Source organism: Caloenas nicobarica, chromosome 22 (assembly GCF_036013445.1).
Source record: "Caloenas nicobarica isolate bCalNic1 chromosome 22, bCalNic1.hap1, whole genome shotgun sequence".
Classification (NCBI taxonomy): domain Eukaryota; kingdom Metazoa; phylum Chordata; class Aves; order Columbiformes; family Columbidae; genus Caloenas; species Caloenas nicobarica.
The window spans coordinates 5,329,898-5,351,589 of record NC_088266.1 but is presented as its reverse complement, the minus strand read 5'-3'; the positions used below and the strand labels follow the sequence as shown (position 1 = coordinate 5,351,589).

At 56.9% G+C, this 21,692-nt stretch overlaps 1 protein-coding gene across 2 annotated transcripts in view; it reads right to left on the bottom strand.

The window, feature by feature from the left end:
* AGRN (agrin) overlaps positions 1 to 21,692 on the bottom strand; it is a 96,914-nt gene that overhangs the window by 39,669 nt on the left and 35,553 nt on the right. For both annotated transcript variants that reach the window (XM_065650034.1, XM_065650035.1), the window contains one exon: positions 11,987 to 12,034. In XM_065650034.1, coding sequence (XP_065506106.1) covers positions 11,987 to 12,034 — 48 coding nt within the window. The remainder of the gene's footprint in view (positions 1 to 11,986; positions 12,035 to 21,692) is intronic.

Sequence of the window (21,692 nt, the reverse complement as noted above, 5' to 3'; positions counted from 1 at the left end):
AGAAGAAAACATCCTCACCTGTCCCAGTGTGGGACAGATCACCCTGTGTGCACACGCTGCTTTATTCATTGCCGTTTATGCAAAGCAGCTGAATCACGTGGCTGGCATCTCTCTAAGAGAGATGCATAAACCTCTTTATCACATCCACTAATCAGAGCAGCCAGCACGGACCAGTTCAGCATCTGAATTGCTAATGTGGTAGGAAATGAAATTCTTCGGTTGAAGAAGGAAGGGAGGACGGGTGTCCCCAGACTGAGCGGTCTGCAGGTGAGGCAGCGAGAGCACCAGATGCCAGAGCTTTCTGTGCAGTGAGCCACGGGCACAGCCCGACGCTCACAGCACGCACCACTGGGCAGGTACGTGTGCACAATTACACAGGAGCGCACTGCACAGCTGCTGCACTGCCCTGCAAGCACTGCAAGCACAGCCACTGCCCTGCATGCACACCTGCTGCCCAGCCCTGCATGCCCAGCTGCTGCAGCACCCTGCATGCACAGCTGCTGGGACACCCTGCATGCAAACCTGCTGCCCGGCCCTGCATGCACAGCTACAGGCACTGCCCTGCATGCACCGCACTGCAAGCACACCTGCTGCCCCACCCTGCCTGCCCCACCCTGCATGCACACCTGCTGCAGCACCCTGCATGCCCCGCCCTGCATGCAAACCTGCTGCCCCACCCTGTATGCCCCACCCTACATGCACACCTGCTGCAGCACCCTGCATGCCCCGCCCTGCATGCAAACCTGCTGCCCCACCCTGCCTGCCCCACCCTGCATGCACACCTGCTGCAGCACCCTGCATGCCCCGCCCTGCATGCAAACCTGCTGCCCCACCCTGTATGCCCCACCCTACATGCACACCTGCTGCAGCACCCTGCATGCCCCGCCCTGCATGCAAACCTGCTGCCCCACCCTGCCTGCCCCACCCTGCATGCACACCTGCTGCAGCACCCTGCATGCCCCACCCTGCATGCACAGCTGCTGCAGCACCCTGCATGCCCAACCCTGCATGCACACCTGCTGCCCCGCCCTGCATGCCCCACCCTGCATGCACAGCTGCTGCAGCACCCTGCATGCCCCACCCTGCATGCACACCTGCTGCCCCGCCCTGCATGCCCCACCCTGCATGCACACCTGCTGCCCCGCCCTGCATGCCCCACCCTGCATGCACACCTGCTACAGCACCCTGCATGCCCCACCCTGCATGCACACCTGCTGCCCCGCCCTGCATGCCCCACCCTGCATGCACAGCTGCTGCAGCACCCTGCATGCCCCACCCTGCATGCACACCTGCTGCCCCACCCTGCATGCCCCACCCTGCATGCACAGCTGCTGCAGCACCCTGCATGCCCCACCCTGCATGCACACCTGCTGCCCCACCCTGCATGCCCCACCCTGCATGCACAGCTGCTGCAGCACCCTGCATGCCCCACCCTGCATGCACACCTGCTGCCCCACCCTGCCTGCCCCACCCTGCATGCACACCTGCTGCCCCACCCTGCATGCCCACCTGCTGCACCAAGTGCAGTCCCTGCACCTGCCCCTGAGCACCTCCCGCCCCCGCCCACCATGCACACCTGACCGCCCCGTGCTCTCCCACCCACACAGCACACGTTATACACGGAGCCTGACCTACATAATGACAGAGACATCATAAAAGGCAAAATAAAGCGCTCGACAGCGACTCATTTACACTTCAATTCCCGGGCATTTGCCTTTGACTGCCGTGAGATTTGGAGCTCATATGCACAGCAACAATGAGCCACTAAGAGACTAATATCACCAAATAAAAAAGAACTCTCTTTCTCTCCTGCCCAATATCTAAAAGCAATTCATCATTTTTATGAAGCGCTCTGGATAGTCTCTCCTGCTCTTTCTCTCTTTCCTTTTTTTTCTTTTAATGCAGATGAGCCTGTTGAGCTCTGAGATTAGAGGATGCCAGGGAGGTGCGCAAGTGAGGAATGTGAAATGCAAGACAAGCGACGATTCAAACCGTTCCCAAGGAGCAGGTCTGGGGAGCAGGAATATAACTGTGTAAGTGCATCATCTGCTGCCAGTCACAGGGGAGGCAGCGATGGAGCCACTTTGGGGATCAGCCCCACCGAAGGGAAGGACAGGGACAGCTCTCGCCCTCTTGAGCTCTTCTATTCTCGTCTTTTGCATCCGTGCACTGAGCAGGAGCTTCACACATCCAAGGTGAAGGCTTCAAGGCCGACTCGGGTCTGGTCCCACCCAAACTTTGCAGTGAGATCAAATTCAAGGCAGCACCAAGCACTTCAAAACCCCCATCCTAAGATGCTTGTTGCTATTTTTGGGTACATTTCCTTCCCATTCAGCTCATGTACCAACAACACTTTTGCCTTCGGTCCCCTGCCACCCATCTGTCACACCTCAATGGCTTTGTCGCTGATTGTGCCAGTTCCCTGGTTGCCGATGTGGGATCTCTCAGCGCTTGCTCAAGACTTTGCTTCCAAATTGCCTACAAAGCACATGGCCGGGCTGAGCAGCGAGGTCAGAGAGCAGGCTGGATCTAAAGCAAAGCTCAGCTCTAGTTAAATCATCCTAAGGCTGCAGAGCCGAGGCACAGCAAGGCATCTGGCAAACAATGAGAGCAGCACTTGTCTGGAGCGGAAAAAAGCGACAGCGAGGAGCTGACCTTTCCCAAACCTCCGGAGCCGCTGAAGATGAGGGAGAGAAACAGCTCAAGTGAGGTGTCTGCACAGCACTCGAGCGAGCCGTGCAGAACAAAAGGGAGGGCTTGGGCTTATTGTAACCGTGCTGAATGCCAGCCAAGCCTCTCCGTGTCTCTTAGCAGCACTGGAGCAGAAACAGGATAATAAATAACAACAATAATAAGAAGAATTAAAAAGTGCACTTGCTGGAGAGGAGGGGAAAAGCAAAAGGTGTTGCTACAAGTAATTAATGATAACGTGCTTCCTGCCACACAGAGTCAGCATGACTCCACGGGTGGACAAAGCATCTCCTCTCCCTCAGCAGCCTCTTGCAAAAGCACGGAAGGCTTTTAGAAGAGATCGAGGCGAGAGCAACGACCTGCCTGGGTTCACAACCTTGCTGACAGCTGAAACCTGGCTGGGAAGAGTGAGAATCAGGGTTGCAGAGCTCCTTACTGCGGTCTGAGCCCAGAGCTGCCGGCATCCATCAGCACCCAGCGCCTCCTGCCCATTGCACCAGGTGTAACGACACCGCTTCGGATCCAAACCTCCCACCCCATCCCTGACACCTCCTCGGGCAGCCCCCAATTAGCAGCGCGGAGGGAGCAGGGTGCTTCGTTACCAGGGGAGCCCCTGCCAAGGTTCAGCGCCGCGTTTCCCCGAGCGGGCGCAGGTGGCTGGTGCTCCAGGGCAGATGGCACCAGCTCCACCTTCCTCGTACCCAACGGTGCCTCCAGATGCCCCAGAATGGCTGGGAGGACAGCTGAGAATAGGACAGGGCCGGGGGGCTGCCAGGGGGGGCCAGGGCCACCGCCAGAATGGCTACAAGCCACCAAGGCTCCTCTTCTCCCCTGCTATTTCAAGCCAGAATACTGAAGCCTAAAACAATTCCCACATTTTAGCGCTGATGCAGAGCTGCAGTGTCCAAAGTACATAAGCAGGGAGGGAAAGCCGCTTTGCAAGAGGTAGAAAAGCTTTCATAAAGGGTAAAAAAGGTATTATAAAATCTTTAGGCACAATTCTCTGCGATCCTTTAAAAGCCATCAGAATGTTACAAAGTGATAATGATCATTATGCGTGTATTTGTACAAGTCTGTTTATTTTTACCCTTTGGAATTAAAGTATATTTCATGCACTCTCATATAATCTTTTTTTTTTCCTTCTAAACTGTTTGAAGATTATTTTTCTCCTATACCATATGTCATATCAGATCCATCCCAGCCTCCTGGACCGGAGCAGTGAGGACAGGGAGGATGGAGAGCAGCTTCTGCTTCCAGTTCCAATTCGCCATCCAGTTCTGCGCCTTGGTTCTCCCATTTACAAAGAAATGCGGGTAATAATAATCACCAAACCCTCCATGTCAGTAGGTAAATAGCTGAATATAAGTAGTAGGGATTAATAACAAGCTGGCTTCATCAAGTGCTTTGAGATCTTGAGGTGAAGAGCTCTATCTAATAAGCCCCAAGCATTCACATTAAAGTGTTTCTCCAGCTTAATAACAATAATCATAAAATGTAAGGTCAAAATTGCTCTTTTCCACAGAGGAGAAAAAAAAAAACGCTACCAGAGCAGCTTGCTGATGGCTTATTGCCCCTACCAGCAAGTCCTGCGCTCCCCAGAGCAGCACCCGAGAGGGGCTGCAGGCACACGGACCCTTCCCCAAAGCTCGGCCAAGGGAGGATGAGGAGGAGGAAGGCCCTGAACACTCACCCAGGAGGAGGACGCTGGGAAAACGTGCAGGCGATGCCCGTCAGCTCCCCCTGCCCAGCCAGAAGGTGCGTTTGCCAGCCTGGACCTGCTCCCCATCCCAGGGGAATCCGTCCCTTCTCCGAACGGGCCGAGAAAAACAATCAGAAAAGCACAGCTGGGAAGTTGATTACAGCTCACGGGTGGGATGTACCTGCATTCATGGCTTGAAGTGTCTCCAGGGACAGGAGAGAGGAAGGAATGACAACATACGACAGCTCCGGACAGAGCGACAAATCCCTGCAGCGAGGGATGAAGCGGGACAGACGGACACTTGCCAGCAGCACGGCCAGGTCAGGGCGACCTGCACCTCTGGGGACCTGCTGGCAGCCAAACCCGCTGGCTTCTGGAGGCCCCACCACGCCAGCCTAAGCAAGCCCAGCCTGCTGCCATCCCGTACGGGAGGACCCCGCTGGTGCACAAGGCGGGGACAGCAGCAAAGAGCCAGGCAGAGCTGCACCGGGGGCTTCTTTGTGCGGAAAGGGCAGAGGGACACGCGAGGACCGGGGACGTGTGACAGGACGGCGATGGCCGGCATTAATTCTGCATGAGCGCGAGATGCCCGTTGCCATGGAGACCAGTTAGGCTGGCGCTCCAGCCTAACACTCTCGCCTGTGCGCATTGACTCCTCTTCCCCGGCCCACCCTCCCTGCCATCAATATTAATTGCATCAGCCCAGGGCTCGCTCGGTGGAGGGGAAGGAGCCGCCGGCCCTGCTCCAAGGGGCTGGCAGAGCCGCATGTCCCCACAACATGGGACAGTGACCATGCAACGCCACCGAGGTGGATCTGGAAAGCTGCAGCCAGCCTCATGGAGCAGCGGTTTAGCCACGGAGCTGAGCAAATCTGTGGTCCCCAGGGCCACCAGAACAAGTCCTCAAACCACTTAGTTTTCAAGCCAACATGTTCTAAGGATGGAAGGTCCTTGAGAAGCCAAGAGAATGGTTTGCACCCACCGTCCGCTTTGGGAGCCTCTGGTGCTCCAGCTCTCCAAGGACCTTGGCTTGTGCAGCTCTACACATGACAGAGACCTTCGGGAAACCAGGTGTCTCCTCCCGAGACCACAGGGCGGGCGGTTCAGCACCCTCAAACACACCCTGCATCCCTGTGTCGCAGCGAGGGGGAGCCCAGAAATGTGGTCAGCACCAGCCACCACCCTTTACAGCCCAGTTGCCTGAAAAAAATCCTCTTCACTTCTAAAATAGACCACAAGTGGTCTCTAACAAAGCGTCAGCACCGCAGCGTGTCCCCACGCAGTGGGGACACTGGGGATGCTGGCAGCACGGGCCAAGGCAGACGAGGGAGGAGCGGGAGGAAAAATGACTACATGGCCTATAGTTGGGGTTCAGGGGTGGGTGGGCTGCGAGGAGAAAGGTTGATCAGCTGGAAGATCTAAAAGCAAAGCCAGCTGGAGGCAGAGACGGTAGCGAGCGAGGCGAAGGTGGCGCCGGGGGCTGGGTGGAGCAGGGAGGAGTTGAAAGCATCAGTGTTCTCGGGTCTGAAACATCAAAGTCACTCTTGCAAATCAAACACCATCTTAAAAGACTCCCTCATTAATCTGTCATGAGTCCCCTGCGAGAGCGGCTCTGAGCAGACTGTCACGGCTCCCGGTCACTGGAAGAATCCATCAACCTCCATCAGAGAGGAGCCGTTTGGAAACGTGCTCCGTGAGGGATGCGAGCGAGAAGCAGCAGGTTCTGCCTGCACCCCCCAGCACACACAGACCCCCCAGCCCCGCCATGGAGCAGCAATCTGCCCCGACGAGCCACACTGCAGCAAAACCCCCAAAACTCAGCACACCCTGATGGGACGGCAGCCCGGACATTGCCCACGCCAGGGGAAGAAAAACAAATAATACTTGGATTGTTTTAACTTGCTCCCACATGCCTGCAGAGGCCACGCTCTGCAAAAACAGAGTGTTTACAAATCGGGGAGATGAGAGAGCTCAGCAAGGCAAAGAGGGCTGCGGCAGGCTCTGGATGCCTGGGGGGAATGAGGGCTCCTCCCCAGCACATCCAAACCCAGCACGTCTCCCATTGCACGTCCAAACCCAGCACGTCTCCCATTGCACGTCCAAACCCAGCACGTCTCCCATTGCACGTCCAAACCCAGCACGTCTCCCATTGCACGTCCAAACCCAGCACGTCTCCCATTGCCGACCTGTCCCAGGCTGCCAGGCACTCTGCAAGATCTGCTCGGGCTCTTTGCAAGGATCTTGCTCACGCCACAGGGGTCTCATCCAGCTTCACGTCTCCTGCTGTCCTTTGCTCTCCCTCTGTGCTTTGGACCAAGCATTAAATGTTGCGACCGAGCGCTGCCCAGCACACGTGGAACATGCGCGGCCACACAGCTACAGCCGCTCCTGTTCTCAGCAAACGCTCGCCTGCCACAAAAACAGCGAGTCCTTGTGTCACCGCGACCTGCGGGCATGTTCCGACAAAAACAACGTTCCCTTGGCAAGAACCGCTCTGCCGCAGCACAACGCCAGGCTGGATTTCTACACTGAAGGTGGAGAGAGCCTGGCCCAGGTTCCCAGAGAGGTGGTGGCTGAACCATCCCTGGAGACATCCCAGGCCAGGCTGGACGGGGCTCTGAGCAACCGGAGCTGGTGCAGATGTCCCTGCTCATGGCAGGGGGGGCACTGGGGGAGCTGGGAAGGGCCCTTCAACCCAAACTATTCCATGATTTGCAGTGACCTAACTCCGGAGCTGGCAGTGATGCACCAGTTCTCTCTGAAAGGTATCATGCACCAACTTAAGCACGACACGGCCAACGGGAAGAGAAGACAAAGCAAGATAAATGCCGTTTCTCTGTCACAACACCAGAAGGATAGTCCTGGGAGAGATGTAAAGTGAGGCAAGCTTGGGGATCTGCAACCTTAGCAAGGACCTGATCCAGGGGAAAACAAGAACACCTTAGCAGTTCTCCCATCTTCTCCTCCTCCAACACTTGAGCCACGTAACATGAAAGTGCATAAATTGAACCCCAAGAAAAAGCTCAAACCTCACTGTAAATGGAGAAGAAAATGCTCTCGAGAGATCAAAAGTGCTGTCTAATAACTGCTGCTACCTCACCTACCGCTCAGCTTTTGAAGAGCTATGTTTAGCATCTCTCCTCTCTCCGGAGCTGGCTGGGCTGAAGCACAATTTGCTGCGGTGCTCGGGGTGCGGAGCCCGGGCGGGGAACCCCTCGCTGTGCTGCAGGCGTGGGGCGAGCACACGGGGATGAAACCCCACGAGCAGCCCCCAGCCCTGGCTCCCGACCTGTTACTGCCATACGATGGGAATATGAGCAAGAGAAAAGGAAGTGGAAGCCAAAGATGTAACTATAGTGAGTTCCCTGGGACAGCTATGGGACCACCAGCTTCGCCCTGGAGGCACGAATTGCCCAGGATTTTGGGGCAAAAATCCCCAGGTTCCTGAGGTGGCAGCGGGTACAAGCACTGTACCAGCTTGTCTGTGCTGCAATGAAGTCTCAAAGAAAGAGCAGGCAACGTGTAATTAAAAGGGAGCAGCTGCTGAGCAGCCTGGTACAAAAATTTCACCTTGCGCTGAGAGCGCGATTTTTTCCTTGTTCCGTGATGTGTGACAAGACTTCTCACCACGCTCCGATGCTCCCGGTCCCTCCTCGCTCAGGAATATCAGCCTCAGCCCAGTTGTCACCGGCTGGCACAGCCAGAGGTGCAGAATCCCCATCACAGCACGACAGGGTCCCCAGTGCCAGGCAGCGGGGTGCGAGGTGTTGGGGCGAGGGGTGCAAACCTCCCCCTGCTCCCCACGTGTCCTCGGCAAGGGCATCGTTCCTCAGCACAACACACACCCCTCCAACGAATCACAATAGTTTGGGTCGAATGGACCTTCCAAGCTCATCTAGTCCGACCCCTGCCATGAGCAGGGACATCTTCACCCAGCTCAGGTTGCTCTAGAAAAGCAGAAAAAGCACAGGTGAGAAAAAAAGAGAGCACGCACATGGCTCGCTCTCTCTCATGGCAGACGATGCTGTCTGGAGAGGGAGCTGGACCTGACCAAAAAACGTAACAGGATGCTGGAAAGAGGGCACATCCAGCAGGCAGGTGAAAAGCCATGCCCAGGACTGAGAGCGCTGTGGGATTAATCCGCTAACCGATTTCCTAATGCAGAATTGAAAAGCCACCTGCACCAGCATTTTTTCTGCCTAACCCCCATGCCTGGGCCAGTTCTGCAAACCCTGTATTTATGGGGTGCCAGGCAGAAGAAAGCATTTTTCCAATATTTAATTTCTCAGATGTCCTCATCTCGTGTGCCACTGCTGCTTTTATGCATCCATAAATAAGCATTTAGCGCTGCTCCCTCGGCCAGGTGCAACGGGTTGGGCCAGCATCACACTGCCCATGCTTACCAAAAAGAAATGGGTGTCCAGCCCCTCTCAGCCTTCTCGGATGGTTCCAAACCCAGCAGAGAGAGGATCCACAGCTGGTTGGTGCCATTAACACATCTGCAAAGGTGCAGACATCTCTAACAACCTTCTGCTGCACCCCTGCAAAGTTCCCATGGGAGGAGGGTGGTGGGAAGAGGGGGATGATGGGGACCTGACCCCAAAAATCCCAGTGCCTCATCTCATCGATCCACCTGAGCATCCACAGCCTGGCTTCAGGGCTCCAAGAAGGTTTAGTGCTCTCCCTGCCCTCCGCAGAGCAAACGACAAAACCCATCTTGCCTCGCGCACGCAACTCCCCCAAGGGATGCTGCAAACAAGCACAAATTGAACCCTCTCCTCACAGACGCTGCAAGAGCAAGGAGAGGAGGGACCCTCCCAAATCCTCCCCCACCGTTTATTTCACCCCGGGGGATTTGGGAAGGCACAGCCCACCCTGCCGGCCCCCTGCACCACACCTGCCGATCCCCCTTCCGCAGAGCATTTCTGCCCTGGGGGGCCACAGCTGAGCCAACATCCACCCCCTCAAGAGAAAGGAAAATTAGGCAGCACAGGCCAGTCCCTCAGCTTGTGAGAAGGCAACAGCCACAGAGCACTGCGTTTAAGAAAGACAGGCTTAAGACCTTACAGAGCTTAAGACCATACAGAGCTTAACTAACCTCCTGCCCAGCTGCGGGAATGCCAGCGGCGCTGGGGATATAGGAGAAAGCAACGAGTTAACAGCATTAATGGCCTCATTTCAAAATGAAGCAGAGGCCACTCCATAAATCAATGTGTGGCTGAAGAGTTTTCTAAGGTAGAGATGGGTATGAGGAGAAAAGGAAGAGATAAAGAGCACGCGAGTGCTAATCGCAAATCTGCCACCTTCAGCATCGCCGGAGCACCAGGGCAGCGGCCGTGGCCCCGGCACTTTTTCTGTAGGCAGGACAGGTCTTTGCAGAAAAGATGCCTGAGGTGTGGGAAGCCGCTTCCTTCAGACAAAACCCGAGGTCTGACACTGCCGGGACAGGCGATGACTTCTGTCTTGCTTTCCAGTAGCGTTTGGAAGGGACGAGGACCACAGCAAACCTTCCAGTAGACAGCACCGCACCACGTCCCACCAAAGCCACCCCGAGAGCAAAGCTCTTCCCCGTGCTCCCCTCTGCCCCAAAACGCTTCCCAAAAAACGATGCAAGACATTTGCGCCATATTAGACTCGCAAAAAAGAGGCACCTCATTTGACAGCCCACCAAGGGTGGTAGTTTTCCATCTCCCGTGAAGACCAGGGATCTTTTGAAGTATGTCATCTGGATGGGCTGGGCTGCTCATATTTTGGAGCCCTAAGCTAGGAGTTACACCTACGTTCATTTTTATTTTTGCTTTGGATGTCTCCTTTGGTCCAATTATAGATTAATCACATTTTATCTAGCATCCGTTTCTCCCCCGCCTCCTTCCCCACCCCCATCAGAGAAGGAAAGAAAGAAAGAAAGAAACGTGTTATTAATTGGCTGCTGTTTGCTGCTGGGTTCTTATCTGTGCATGTGAAACTGGGGAGGCTGGAGAAGGTACTGAACAGCCTGCCAGCAGAAAGCAGGGCATTTTAAGCCTGATTTTCAGAGAAAAACAAAGCTCCTGTGATGACATTATCTGAGCGTGTACTCGCCTGCCTGCATCCAACAGCTTTTAAAGCCATTGACTGACAACATGGCCTGAAAAACCAAAATTCCTACAGGTCTGTGAGAACAGAAGGGTTGAAGAAGCCCAGAGAAGAGGTGTGAGGTGCTGGTGAGTAGCTGCTCAGACACCAGAGAACCTGGAGGATTCACAGGGTGGGAAAGCAAGGAGGGCTGTGTTAGAATTCCCCAGAATTTACATGCCCACCCCCTTTCTGGCCAGGGCAGTGGAAATACCTGATGTCCAGCTGAATACAGCTTCCATTTTGCTCTTGATGCTGATAAAGCTGAAACCTTTTGCCAGTTGGAGCACTAGCCCAACAGGTTTTTTGGTAGCATTTATACAGCGTTAGCAGCTGACTGATCCAAGACTGGATGGGCCGGGATGATCCAACTTTGGCTGCGAAGCAGCAGCAGTAATTTCACGAACAGCCCAGCAACCTCTGCCAGCCTCCAAAATCACCTGTCCCCAAGCCGCTCAGCCCGTGTCCCACACGCTTGGACCAAAGAGATTCCAACCTGCTTTGTGCACATTGAACCTCCTGCTGCCACGAGCCAGCGCAACCCACTCCGGTCCTTTCCCAGCAAGACCAAGCCCTGCTAAGCCAGCGGAGAGTCCCAGGGAAATTCCACGCTCACATCGCTCCTGACCAGCCGTCTGTCCCCGCCTGCTCTCCGGGTGACAGGAGGGTGACAGGGACAACGTCTGCTGCCCAGGTCACAGCAAGGTGCTGCCTCGAGCTCCAGGAGCCACAAACTGAAACGAGTCACCTCCCTCGCTGTCCTCCCCCAGCTTGCTCTGATGCTACATCAAAAAAACAGAGGGACCACGGGAGGCGGAATATTGCTTCTGGCTATTGCCTCATGCCAACAGCCCGTCTCCTTCTCACCGTCCTTCCTTCACTTGTGACTGCCACACACCATGGGCACACATGCCATTTTTGCCTTTTTGTTTGTTTTTCCTCTGTGCAAGCCTTTCTGCACCTCCTCCTGCTTCCCCCTTCCTTTTGCCAAAATCCAGGATAACCCTTTGGGGACAAACACAGAATAACCACTGCTGCTTTTAAGGACAAAGTCCCTTTCTCCAGTCCCCTCCCTTCCACATTCTCTGCACGTGAACCAGTAAAACTCTACAAACGGCTGGAGCACACGGAAGATCCCATCTCCCTTTCCAGCCCTTCTCCACCTCAGCTGCTGGGAAAACCCTCTGCAGAGAAAGCGGCTGCTGTGCATCCCGGGGACAACGAGGGACAGGAGGGGCCGTCGCTCTGCCCTTCCTCCTCATCCCAGAGGGACACGCTCCTGCATCCCCGGGGCGGGGACAAGAGCGTGATGTATCACTGCTCCGGGCACAGAGAGCAGCCAGTCAGCTGCAAAAATAGATCACTGGGTCAGGAGGTTTTGCTCCGCCACCAGCTGCGGGAAGCACGAGAAGCTCAAGCGATTTGCTCTCGAGTGCGCGCCGAGCGCAGGAGCCGAGCTCCAGCAAGCGACGATGTACTCACCATCTCGCGGCGTCGGCGGCGTCTGAGTAAAATAACTATTGGGCTTGTCTGCAAAGAAACAAAAAAAGATCTATCAGCAGTTCCCTTTTGCACGCTCACTCCTTCCTCCTCCCCCCAGACCTCTGTCCACAGCTCCCCAGCGGCTTTTGGGTCAGCATTTCATTCCTTCAGCATATGTGCCCTGCAAAAAAAGGCACCAGCTCCCAGGGACCTCCCAGGAGGTCCCGCAGCAAGAAGGGAGCAGCAGGAACAGGAGCCCCGGCTCACCCCCGGTATCGATGGAGCATCTCTGGCTGGGGTTCTGGCAACAGCATCTCTCCCGCCTGGCAGGGCTGGGGCTTGTCTCAGCCCGTGGTGTGCCATTTAACCTGGGCTGCGATGCAAATCACCCTATTTATCACATCTCACACATGCACCCACCTGGGCACTGACTCATTGGGGTGGGTGGGACAGCAGCGGGGAACGCTGCAGCCACCCAGGTGAGAAAGTAAATTGGGAACAGGTGCCAAAACAAGGTGGCACAGCCTCCCACCAGCCAGCCCTCTGCATTTGGGTGACCCCTGATTAAACAGGGGAGCAAGAAGAGTTCCACAGACGCTGGGAAACACCCCAAAATCAGCACCAAATTGCACTCTGCTCTGTGTTAAGTGAAGTGCCCAGGGCAGCACAGCCAGGCTGTGGCGGAGGGCACATAATTTCTTCCCAACCATCACCTGGGCCCTGCTCCCAACAGTGCTTTTTAAGCACATTTGTGTATTTTACAGTTTTACACAGCTTTTTTTCTAACCACACACACACTAAGGGAAGCAGTGCATCCCAAAGCTAGGCTGGAGGATTTGCCTGCCCTCTAAAGGTTTTTCTCACAGCGGGCGTTTGGCACTTTCCAGCATCAAGGAGGTGAAAGACGCCGCTGCACGACGGAGTCTTCCTCCCCAGGCTGTGCCTAGAGAAAGCCAGGCTGGGAGGGCGAGCACCTGGGCAAGGATGAGGCAACACAGCGCCTAGAGCTGCCGGCAATACGTGGATGTACCCACACCCAAGCCACATCGGGGATCAGATCAGCAGCTTAACCTCAGGGAAAACTCCTCCGTCTTGCTCCAACCCTCTGCTGATTCTTCAGGGCAAGAGATGAGTGCGGAGAGCAGGGATCCTGGAGCAACTTCGGAGACACATCTCATATAGTGACAAGGCCCCAAGGGTTTAGCAGTTTGGAACAAGGGAGCAGCAGAAGCGCCTGGCCAGGGTTGGACCATCTTTAGCCCTGCCAAGACCCCCACCTCACAGGCGGACTGCCTGCATCCCCCCAGGAGCATCACCCGCACTCAGACCTCACGCAGCAGGTTGGGAGACACGGTATTTCAGGGAGGGGAGGGAATAGGACACAGAGGGATCTGGCACAGCTCAGAGCACGAGCGCATCGCACACGGTGAGAAGCTGGGGCTGGTCCCCGCACACCCACCTTCTCAGCTCCGCTCCGTGCTTCTGGCCCAACGGCATCTCAGGGAAAACGGGGACAGAGCTGCGGAGCTGCCTGTCACCTCCCCAGCTTGTCCCCAGGCAGCAGCAGGTGAGGGATGAGTGCCTGGGTGCAGGGCATTGGGAGGGATGCCCCCCCGTATCAGAGCCCCAGATACCCTAAAACCCCTGCCTCTCCCTCCCCTGCTCCTCCCCACGCGCCCGGAGACACCTACAGTTGTTGAGGAAGAGCAGGACGGCAAATCCCAGCGTGGAGGTGGCCAGGAGGATGAGGCAGATGTTGCAGGGGATCATGAAATACCGCACCACCAAGGAGACCTTGTGCTGGTACAGCCGGTCCCGCTCCAAGGCCCCCGGCGCCATGGGGTACTGGCAAGCTGTCATGCTCGGCCGTCACGCTGCTGGACAAAGCTCAGCCTGCTGCCAACCCATCCGAGGCAGAGGAGCCACAAAGGTTCACATAGATCCTCTTCCCCAACCCCCAGTCGTGTCTGGTAGCCACAAGATCTAAGTTTTCCCAGAGGTTCCCATCCTCTGCTCACACGAGGGCAGGACAAGCCAGGGGGACCTTCAGGAGCAAGAGTTTGTCCCCACATCTGTCATCTCAGAGACAGAGCCTAAGGATGAGGTCCGAGCCCGCTCCAGAGGGACACGCACAGTCCCGTGCTCAGCAATCTCTTCCAGCCTGGGAGGTGTCAATCCACACCTGCCTGCAGAAAACAAACTGAACAACCCCCCGCAAAAGTGCTGAGAGCTCAAGTTGTGTGGCCAAGCCCGCCAGGACGGAGACAAGTCGCTACGGGTGTGGGAAAGGTGGGAGCTGCAGCAGCACCGACACGTGCCGGCTCCCGAGAGCAGGGCTGGGCCGGCGATGGGACCAGCATGGGACCCCGCTCAGACTCGCAGCCTCGGCAACGTCTGTATCCTCTCGACAGGGATGCTACGGGAGGTCCCGCCGTCCCGGCGGTGCGCGGCTGCCTCCCGGCTCCACGCCAGCCTTGCTCCAGGAATGCTGAGCTCCCTCTGCTCTCCAAGCGTCTCCTCCGGGGCAGGTGCTCCCACTCTCACCGGCTTCTGACCCTCCGGAGCAGGTCCCTGCACCCGCGGGTGCTGCTCAGTCGATCCACACCCCAGGCAAGGGCAGGTGCTCCCCTGTCCACACCGAAGCTCCTTTCACAGCCACAGCACATCCATCCCCGCTGGGCTCCGCTTTCCTCCGGTGCAGCCGGTGCACAGCGCTCCTCTGCCGCCGCAAACGGGGCTCCGGCTCTCCAGCCCCTTCCCAGCCCTCCAAAGGGGCCGCAGCCCGGCTTTTCGCCCCCGGCCGGTAGAGAGCGACGCTGCCCAGCGTGGGCACCTCCACGGTGGCGGCCGGGACAGGCCAGGTCCCCTCCTCACGCCGCTGTGACATGCCAGTCCTGCCCGGAGAGGTTCCAGCTCCCCGCGGAGCCTGGCATGGGGAGCCGCGGGCGGGAGCGGTGGTCGCGGTGGGTGCAGCTCGGAGCCCTAATTCCAGCGCCCGCGGTTGGCCCCACTCGCGGTGGAAGCTCCGCGCAGCATCACACAACGGAGCCGGGAGGAACGGAGCCCCCGCAGCCGCCGGAGCGCCCGCCCCACGCCCCCAAGTTTCCCCGCCCGCTCCTCTGCCCCGGGCGGGGTCGGTGTGCGTGTCCCCCTCTCTCCGCCGGCTCCACGCCCGGTCGAGCCCCGGGCAAGCGGGGCGGGGGGAGCGGGCGAGCCCCTCCCGAGCGCTCCGTGGCCAACAAAGGGGCGGGGAAGGCGAACGGGCGCGGCGCAGACAAAGAGCAGGAGGCGGCGGGGGTCGCGCTGCCCCCCCGGGACCTGTGCGCAGGCGGGAAGGGGGGGGACAGGACCCCCCACCCCGGGGTGGGGAAGCCCCTTTCTCCCCGCCCCGCCGGCCCATTCGGCCACTCGAGTTGCTGAGAGGCGGAGAAAGTCGTGGCGCCTTCCCCAGCATCGCCCCCCTTGCAGGGGACGAGACCCCCGGGGACAGCGGCAAAGCCACGCAAGGAGCAGGAGCTCCGGGGGGGAGCAGAGCGCAGAAGGAATCGTAGAATCATAGAACAGTTTGCGTTGGAACCTTCCCAGCTCCTCCAGTGCCCCCCCTGCCATGAGCAGGGACATCTGCACCAGCTCAGGTTGCTCAGAGCCCCGTCCAGCCTGGCCTGGGATGTCTCCAGGGATGGTTCAGCCACCACCCCTCCGGCCAACCTGGGCCAGGCTCTCACCACCCTCAGGAGCAACAATTTCTTCCTCATGTCTGGCCTGAATCTCCCCTCCTTTGCATCCCTGGAAAAACACACTGCTCCCTGCGAGCTGTTTCCCTGCCCACAGCATCACACATCCAGAGCACCGTGACCTGCTGCCTCAGTTCTAAGGCACCATGGTCCTTAGCAAAGAGGCTGAGCTCTTCCTCACCATGGAGGAAGCAAGCAGCTCTGGAGACAACGAGCAAAACCCTGCGAGAGGAAGGCCCTCTGGTTACAGAGCCACGAGAACTCAAATCTGGGCTGACCAGATGACCTTTGAACGTCCCTTCCAACCCAAACTATTCTACAATTCTATACAGAGCCCTGCAGTTTCAGAAGCTGCTTTATTGTCCAAGCCATGGGACACGAGGACTCTTGTGGCCTCTTCTGCTCCCCAGGCGCTGCAGAAAGGCTGGCTGTACTCTGCTGTGTCAAGCGCAAGGTGAAGAAGTTGTCCTCAAACACCCATCACGCGCTCATGGAGATGCGGCGGCGGGTGACTCCGCTGCGGTCAAACTGGGAAGCTCATTACACAGAAACTGCTTTAAGTTCCTCTTGTGTTCCCCTGCTCGACGTCGACCGAGCAGCTGCCGCAGCCAGAAAGGGAAGCAGAGCTTCCTCCTGGCCATCACCGGCACACGCACAGGGGCTGCACAGCCTCTCCTTCCTGGGGGGGTACCCAGCTGCCTGGACAGCATCATTCCCACCACCCACTCCTCCAAATGCAATAATAACCCTTGCTGGCAGCACACACCCCTCCCAGCCCCAGCCTGCTGCCTCTCCCTCCCTCCCTCACCTTGGCAAATTCACCTGGAGCCCCAGGGACACAAACACTAGAGCTGAATCCACCCACTCTCCCCTGCAGCGGGGAGATGCGGGGGGAGGCTGGGTGGTCCTTCAGCAGAGCATCTCGGGCACCACAGGTCTCCTGGTGGGATTGGCACGAGCTGCCCTTCTGCATCACAAACCCTTTCTGCCGGAGATGTGGGCTGGGAGCATCCTGAGCATCTCAGCACCATAGGTGCAACTTGCCAAAGTGCAGTACAGGGAAGAAGTAAAATAGAGAATGGATGAAAGAAATCCAAGTCACGTCCCAGACATTGCTCCTCTTTAAACCTGCATCGCCCCCTCCCCTCCCTCGGGACTCGCAGAATGTGATCCCAGCTTGCTGCGAGGCACGGGCTGCATCCTAACCAGAGAGCCCACACGAGCAGGGTGCCTGATGGCCTCACGTCTGAGCAGCGAGGCAGACTGGCATGCACTCAGGTGCCATCCTCCTCCCGACACACACAGGAGCTGCAAAGAGACCCTAAGAGTCCAAGCGCCAGGAGGACTCAGCAGGAAACACCCTGCCGAGCTGTCTCTCCCAAGCAGAGCCCTGCTAGGAACCCATCTCAGGAACATGCTCAACAAGAAAAGCCTAGAAGAGGGCTGCTGAGCCAGCTGGAAAAGGGCTCCACTGCTCCAACCCTCTATTTTTCCCTCAAAGGGCAAGTTTAGGTCCCTGCCACTGCTGTCCCACCTCCAGTACCCTCCCCAGCTACCGCAGCCCCCTGGGAATTTCTGGAGCATCACACAAGAAGCCAAGACCTTCCTAAAAATGCAAGCAGAGTGCTCTGGTCCTCTCCTTCGCTTGGTCACCGTGTGGCCACCTTGGCTTGGTCCTGCATCCTCCTGCTCTGCCCAGCAACCCCAGCACATGCAGGCTAAGGCCAAAGCCTTGTCCTCACATAAAGAAAGAGGAAAAAATCCCCAAAGGGAAGCAAGGACATTTGCATCCTCCTGTGTGCATGTTTACACATGCAAATCAGCAACCGCACAGTTCTCCCTTTCTTCCCAGGTCTGCGAGGATTCTGTCCCCTCCAGCATTTTGGGGGCCACTTCTAGGGGCAGCATCGCCTCAGATCTGAACAGCCTTTGTGTCCTGGAGGAGGCCGGTTCAAACTCCAGCATGGGCAGATCAGCTTATCACCCTCTTGGGAGAGACAAAACACTTGTGCCTTTGCCCCTTGTGGGTCTTTATAATCAGAAGAGCCGTTTGCACTGGTCCATCCACCACTCATCATCTCTGCTCTGAGCAACACCAACAGCATTTTTCCCTTTTCTCCTCCTCCTTGGGCTGGAAGCAGCTCGGTTGCAGCTGCAGGTGCTCGGAGGAGAGCCAGCCTCAGCAGGGAGCAAGAGGCAGAAAGTCACCAGATCTGCCAGGAAAGAAGAGGGAGGGACAGGGGACATGGGGCCAATTTAACATCCTCAGACACAGCTGCTGCTCCAAGGCAAGAAAACATTATCTTTGAGCTCATCCGTATTCCCCGCTGCCCCGTTTTCTAAATGAAAATGTTCGATGCATTAAGGCCTCCGTGTGGTCACCAGCCAGTTTAAAGCCTGGTGCCATTAATGGGTTTATTTCGGGGCTTTCACAGCGAGGGTGTCACAGCTGCTGCCAAAAAGCAGCAGACGGGCAGAAGGGGCTGGGTGCAGCTGGCTGTGCTCAGTCTGGCAGGAGGGTGGTTTCATCCTCTTGCTTCTGAAGCAGGAGACACGTTCTCCATCTCCTGGCATATCAGCGCTGGGAGCAGCACAACCCATGTCCTGCATCCCTGCACTGACCTCCGATTTGGCAGGTTCACGAGCATCTTGTGGTTCCCCGCACCCCTGAGCCATCAGTTACTCAGGAAGAGATAACACCAGCAGGAGACACCGTTTTCATTTCCTTCACACTTCTGCCTACCAGCTACCAGCCTGCGACACCCCAAAAAAAAAATCAGTGCTACTTTGGGATCTGACTGACAGCTGTCAATCTGTTCCTCCTCATCAAGCTAGAGACCTCGCAGAAGCCTCCAGCTCCCGCTGTTGCCAGGCTGATTCCCCACCTGGCTCCCTTCTCGCTAATCCTGTTTGGCAGGGAGCTAATTGGGATTTATCTGACAGCACCCAATGCCTAGAGAGCCATTTTGTGTTTCCTCCAGGGAGGGGGAAGAGGAGGAGGAGGAGGGAGCCTGCAGAAGGCGTTTGCACATCTTCTCTTCCCCATCCCCTCCTGCAGTTTTACAGGCTAATTACCAGCATTACAGAGAAAGGAGCAGGAGGGGGAGAAAGTGGGGATTTTAATTATTTCATTTAACACTTGGCAGGACCCAGCTTGACTCCTGCTGAGCAGCGTTTGGAAATAAAGAGCTTTTAAACCCTATCAATGGGAGACGGGGCGGGGGGGGGAGCGGGAGATGGGGCTGGGGTGGCCGGCCTGGCAGCGAAGTTGCCGTGTGTGCTGGGAGTGGAAAGGGCTGTTAATTCACACCGTTAATTCACACCCTTCATAATAAACAGCTGTGCCAGGCGGCACTGGACAAGGGGTGCCCGGCTGCCTCCTCCGAAGAGGGGGATTTTCCCACTTAAAGGCTTTGTCCTGAGCAGCCCCCTCCTACCATGCAGCACTGGACCACGCAGCTGTTTTCCAGACACACTTAGGGATGCCCAAGCATGGAGCATTGGAATGGGCCACGTGTGTCACCCTGGGGAATACAAGTCACCCTCTCCAAGCACCACAAGCCCTTCTGGAGCTGGCAGTCTGTGCACATGCTGTATTGCAACTGCAGGACAGCCCCTCCGTTAACAGATGTCCCCCCTGACATCACACAAGGCATCTCTTCCACCTGTATGCAACGGAGAGTGGGCTTTAGAATCGCTCTGCCTCCCTCCTTCAAAAAGAAAAAAATAAAACAAGGTTTGCACACAGAGCACGGTGTCCAGGTAGAAAAGGACAGGACTGCAGCCCAAAAGCAGACACGCAGCAAAGAAAAAGCAACCCAGGGGTGATGCAGCTGAGCGCTAAGCCACACAGCTCCCCGCTGTTCCAGCTAAGTCCCCTTTGCGCAGCCCTGTCACCCTCTGCCTTTGCAAAGGTGATTCTCCTCCGCAGCTCCCAGGAGAACCCGCTGTGTTGTCAGGACAGCTGCCCGTTGCAGGACTCGCATTTGGGAGCGATGCTGAGAACAGCAGCCGGGCTGGAGAGAGGGGACCAGGGCGATGCTGGGACAGGGACCCCTCCAGCCCGTCCCCCTGGGCGTCCGGGCTGAGGTACGTGCTGCGGTACGGCCCCAATCCTGCTGCACGGAGAGGAGGTGCTCCCGGAGCTGCAGCCAGGCTCCTCCGGCAGGCTCGCACTGCCACCTGCCGCTGTCCCCAGCCCGTCCGCGCTGCTGCAAACGGGGGCTCAGAGCCGAGCTGAGCTCACCGCATCTCCACCGGCGTGGCGTGGAGAGGACCGTGTTAGAGCGAGACGAGGGTGATGAGGGAGGGCAGCCTCTCTTTACTGGGGGATAAATAGACTCCAAAGCACTTTAGGGGCTGCGGGCTGTCCTGAACTTACGCTATCCTGTGGCTACTGTTTGCCCAAGAGCTTTGTCTGACTACTGGAGTGGCTGAGAGGGAATCATAGAATCATTTCGGTTGGAAAAGACCCTCGAGGTCGAGTCCAACCGTTCCCCCAACCCTGGCACTAACCCATGTCTCCAAGAACCTCATCTCCGTGTCTGTTTAACCCCTCCAGGGATGGTGACTGCACCACTGCCCTGGGCAGCCTGTTCCAATGCCCGACAGCCCTTTTCGTGAAAAAATCATCCAAGCCTTCAGCCTCTCCATGTGCTAATCGAGCCGGCTGAGCTGTAAGGCGTTACTTCTGCCAGCTCTCTTCCAAACACACACCAGTTGCTTTGCAAGCTCATGTAAACTTGTTCATGTGCAAAGGGGGCGTGAGGATCAGCTGGTGTTGCAGAGCTCCTCGAGGATATGATAACATGGAGGTGGGTGGAAACAGGAAAAAAACGGCGGAAAACAAATGATGAAACAATGCTACAGCACATTTCTGGAGCAAACACCCAGCAGGCTAAAAGTGGCCTCTACTCCTGGCACTCTGGATAGCTTCCCACCGAGAAAGCAACTGTCACCAGAGCGGTTCCAGACAACAAACGACATCCTTCAGCAATGGGGCAGGGGTATGCCTTGGGTCTGCCCAAAAAACCCAGCATTGGCTGGAGTTACGGTACTGCCAGTAACCTCATACAGACCTGAAAGTCCTAAAAAACACGTCAGCAGAGCCCAACTAGTGAGAAAACACAATAATGCCAGTGAGAACCAGGTGTGCAGAGAGCAGGAAAGCAGAGGTACCTCACCAGAACACCTCAATTCCCACGCACCCTGCCCAGGAACGGCCATTCCTGCATCCTGAGAGCAGAAGCATCTTTGCTGCGCCAGCTGTACGAAGTGCTGCAGGTAGAGGGAGCGCTAGGAGCGATATTTCGGAAAGGACCTGCCAACCTGCAGCCAGAGCTGCTCTGGAGAGCAGAAGCCAAATGCCAACGCCACCGGGCAACCTCTGCCACCCTCTCCCAGCCAGGGCTCCCCAGGGAGCAGCTTTTGTGCCAGTGTTACCAGCACTGCATCAACCATCACCCAGGAGAAGAGCAGAACGTCTTCAACTCAGTTTATGCATCTCGGGGCTGAGCAGAGACAGAATTACCCAGCAGAGGATGCTGTTGGCTTGAAGAGCTTCTCTCCTTGCTCCTCCTGGACCCAGAGAGGGTCCAGGCCAGGAGTGGGCAGCTTTCAATAATACTTGTATAATATATCCCTCTGTTCCCTCTCCAGCGCCTTTGCAGCAAGGGCACGTTTCCAAGCAAACCCTCAGTCTGCCCCTCCTGATCTGCACAATACGGTCTATATATTATAGATAATAAGGGGCACAGAACAGGGAAAGAAATACAGCAGCAATAGCTTTACACAGCTCACCAGCCCCAGCTGTTCCAGCCCGGGTGTCACCCCCTTTTCCTCGGTTTGCCTTCCTTACATACACTCCATATCCACAGCCACCAAACGAAGGATCTGGCCACGGGGATGCCGGGATTCCCAGCACTGGGGATGACAGGGACGTGGGCACCCAGCCGGCCCGCAGCCGCGTACAC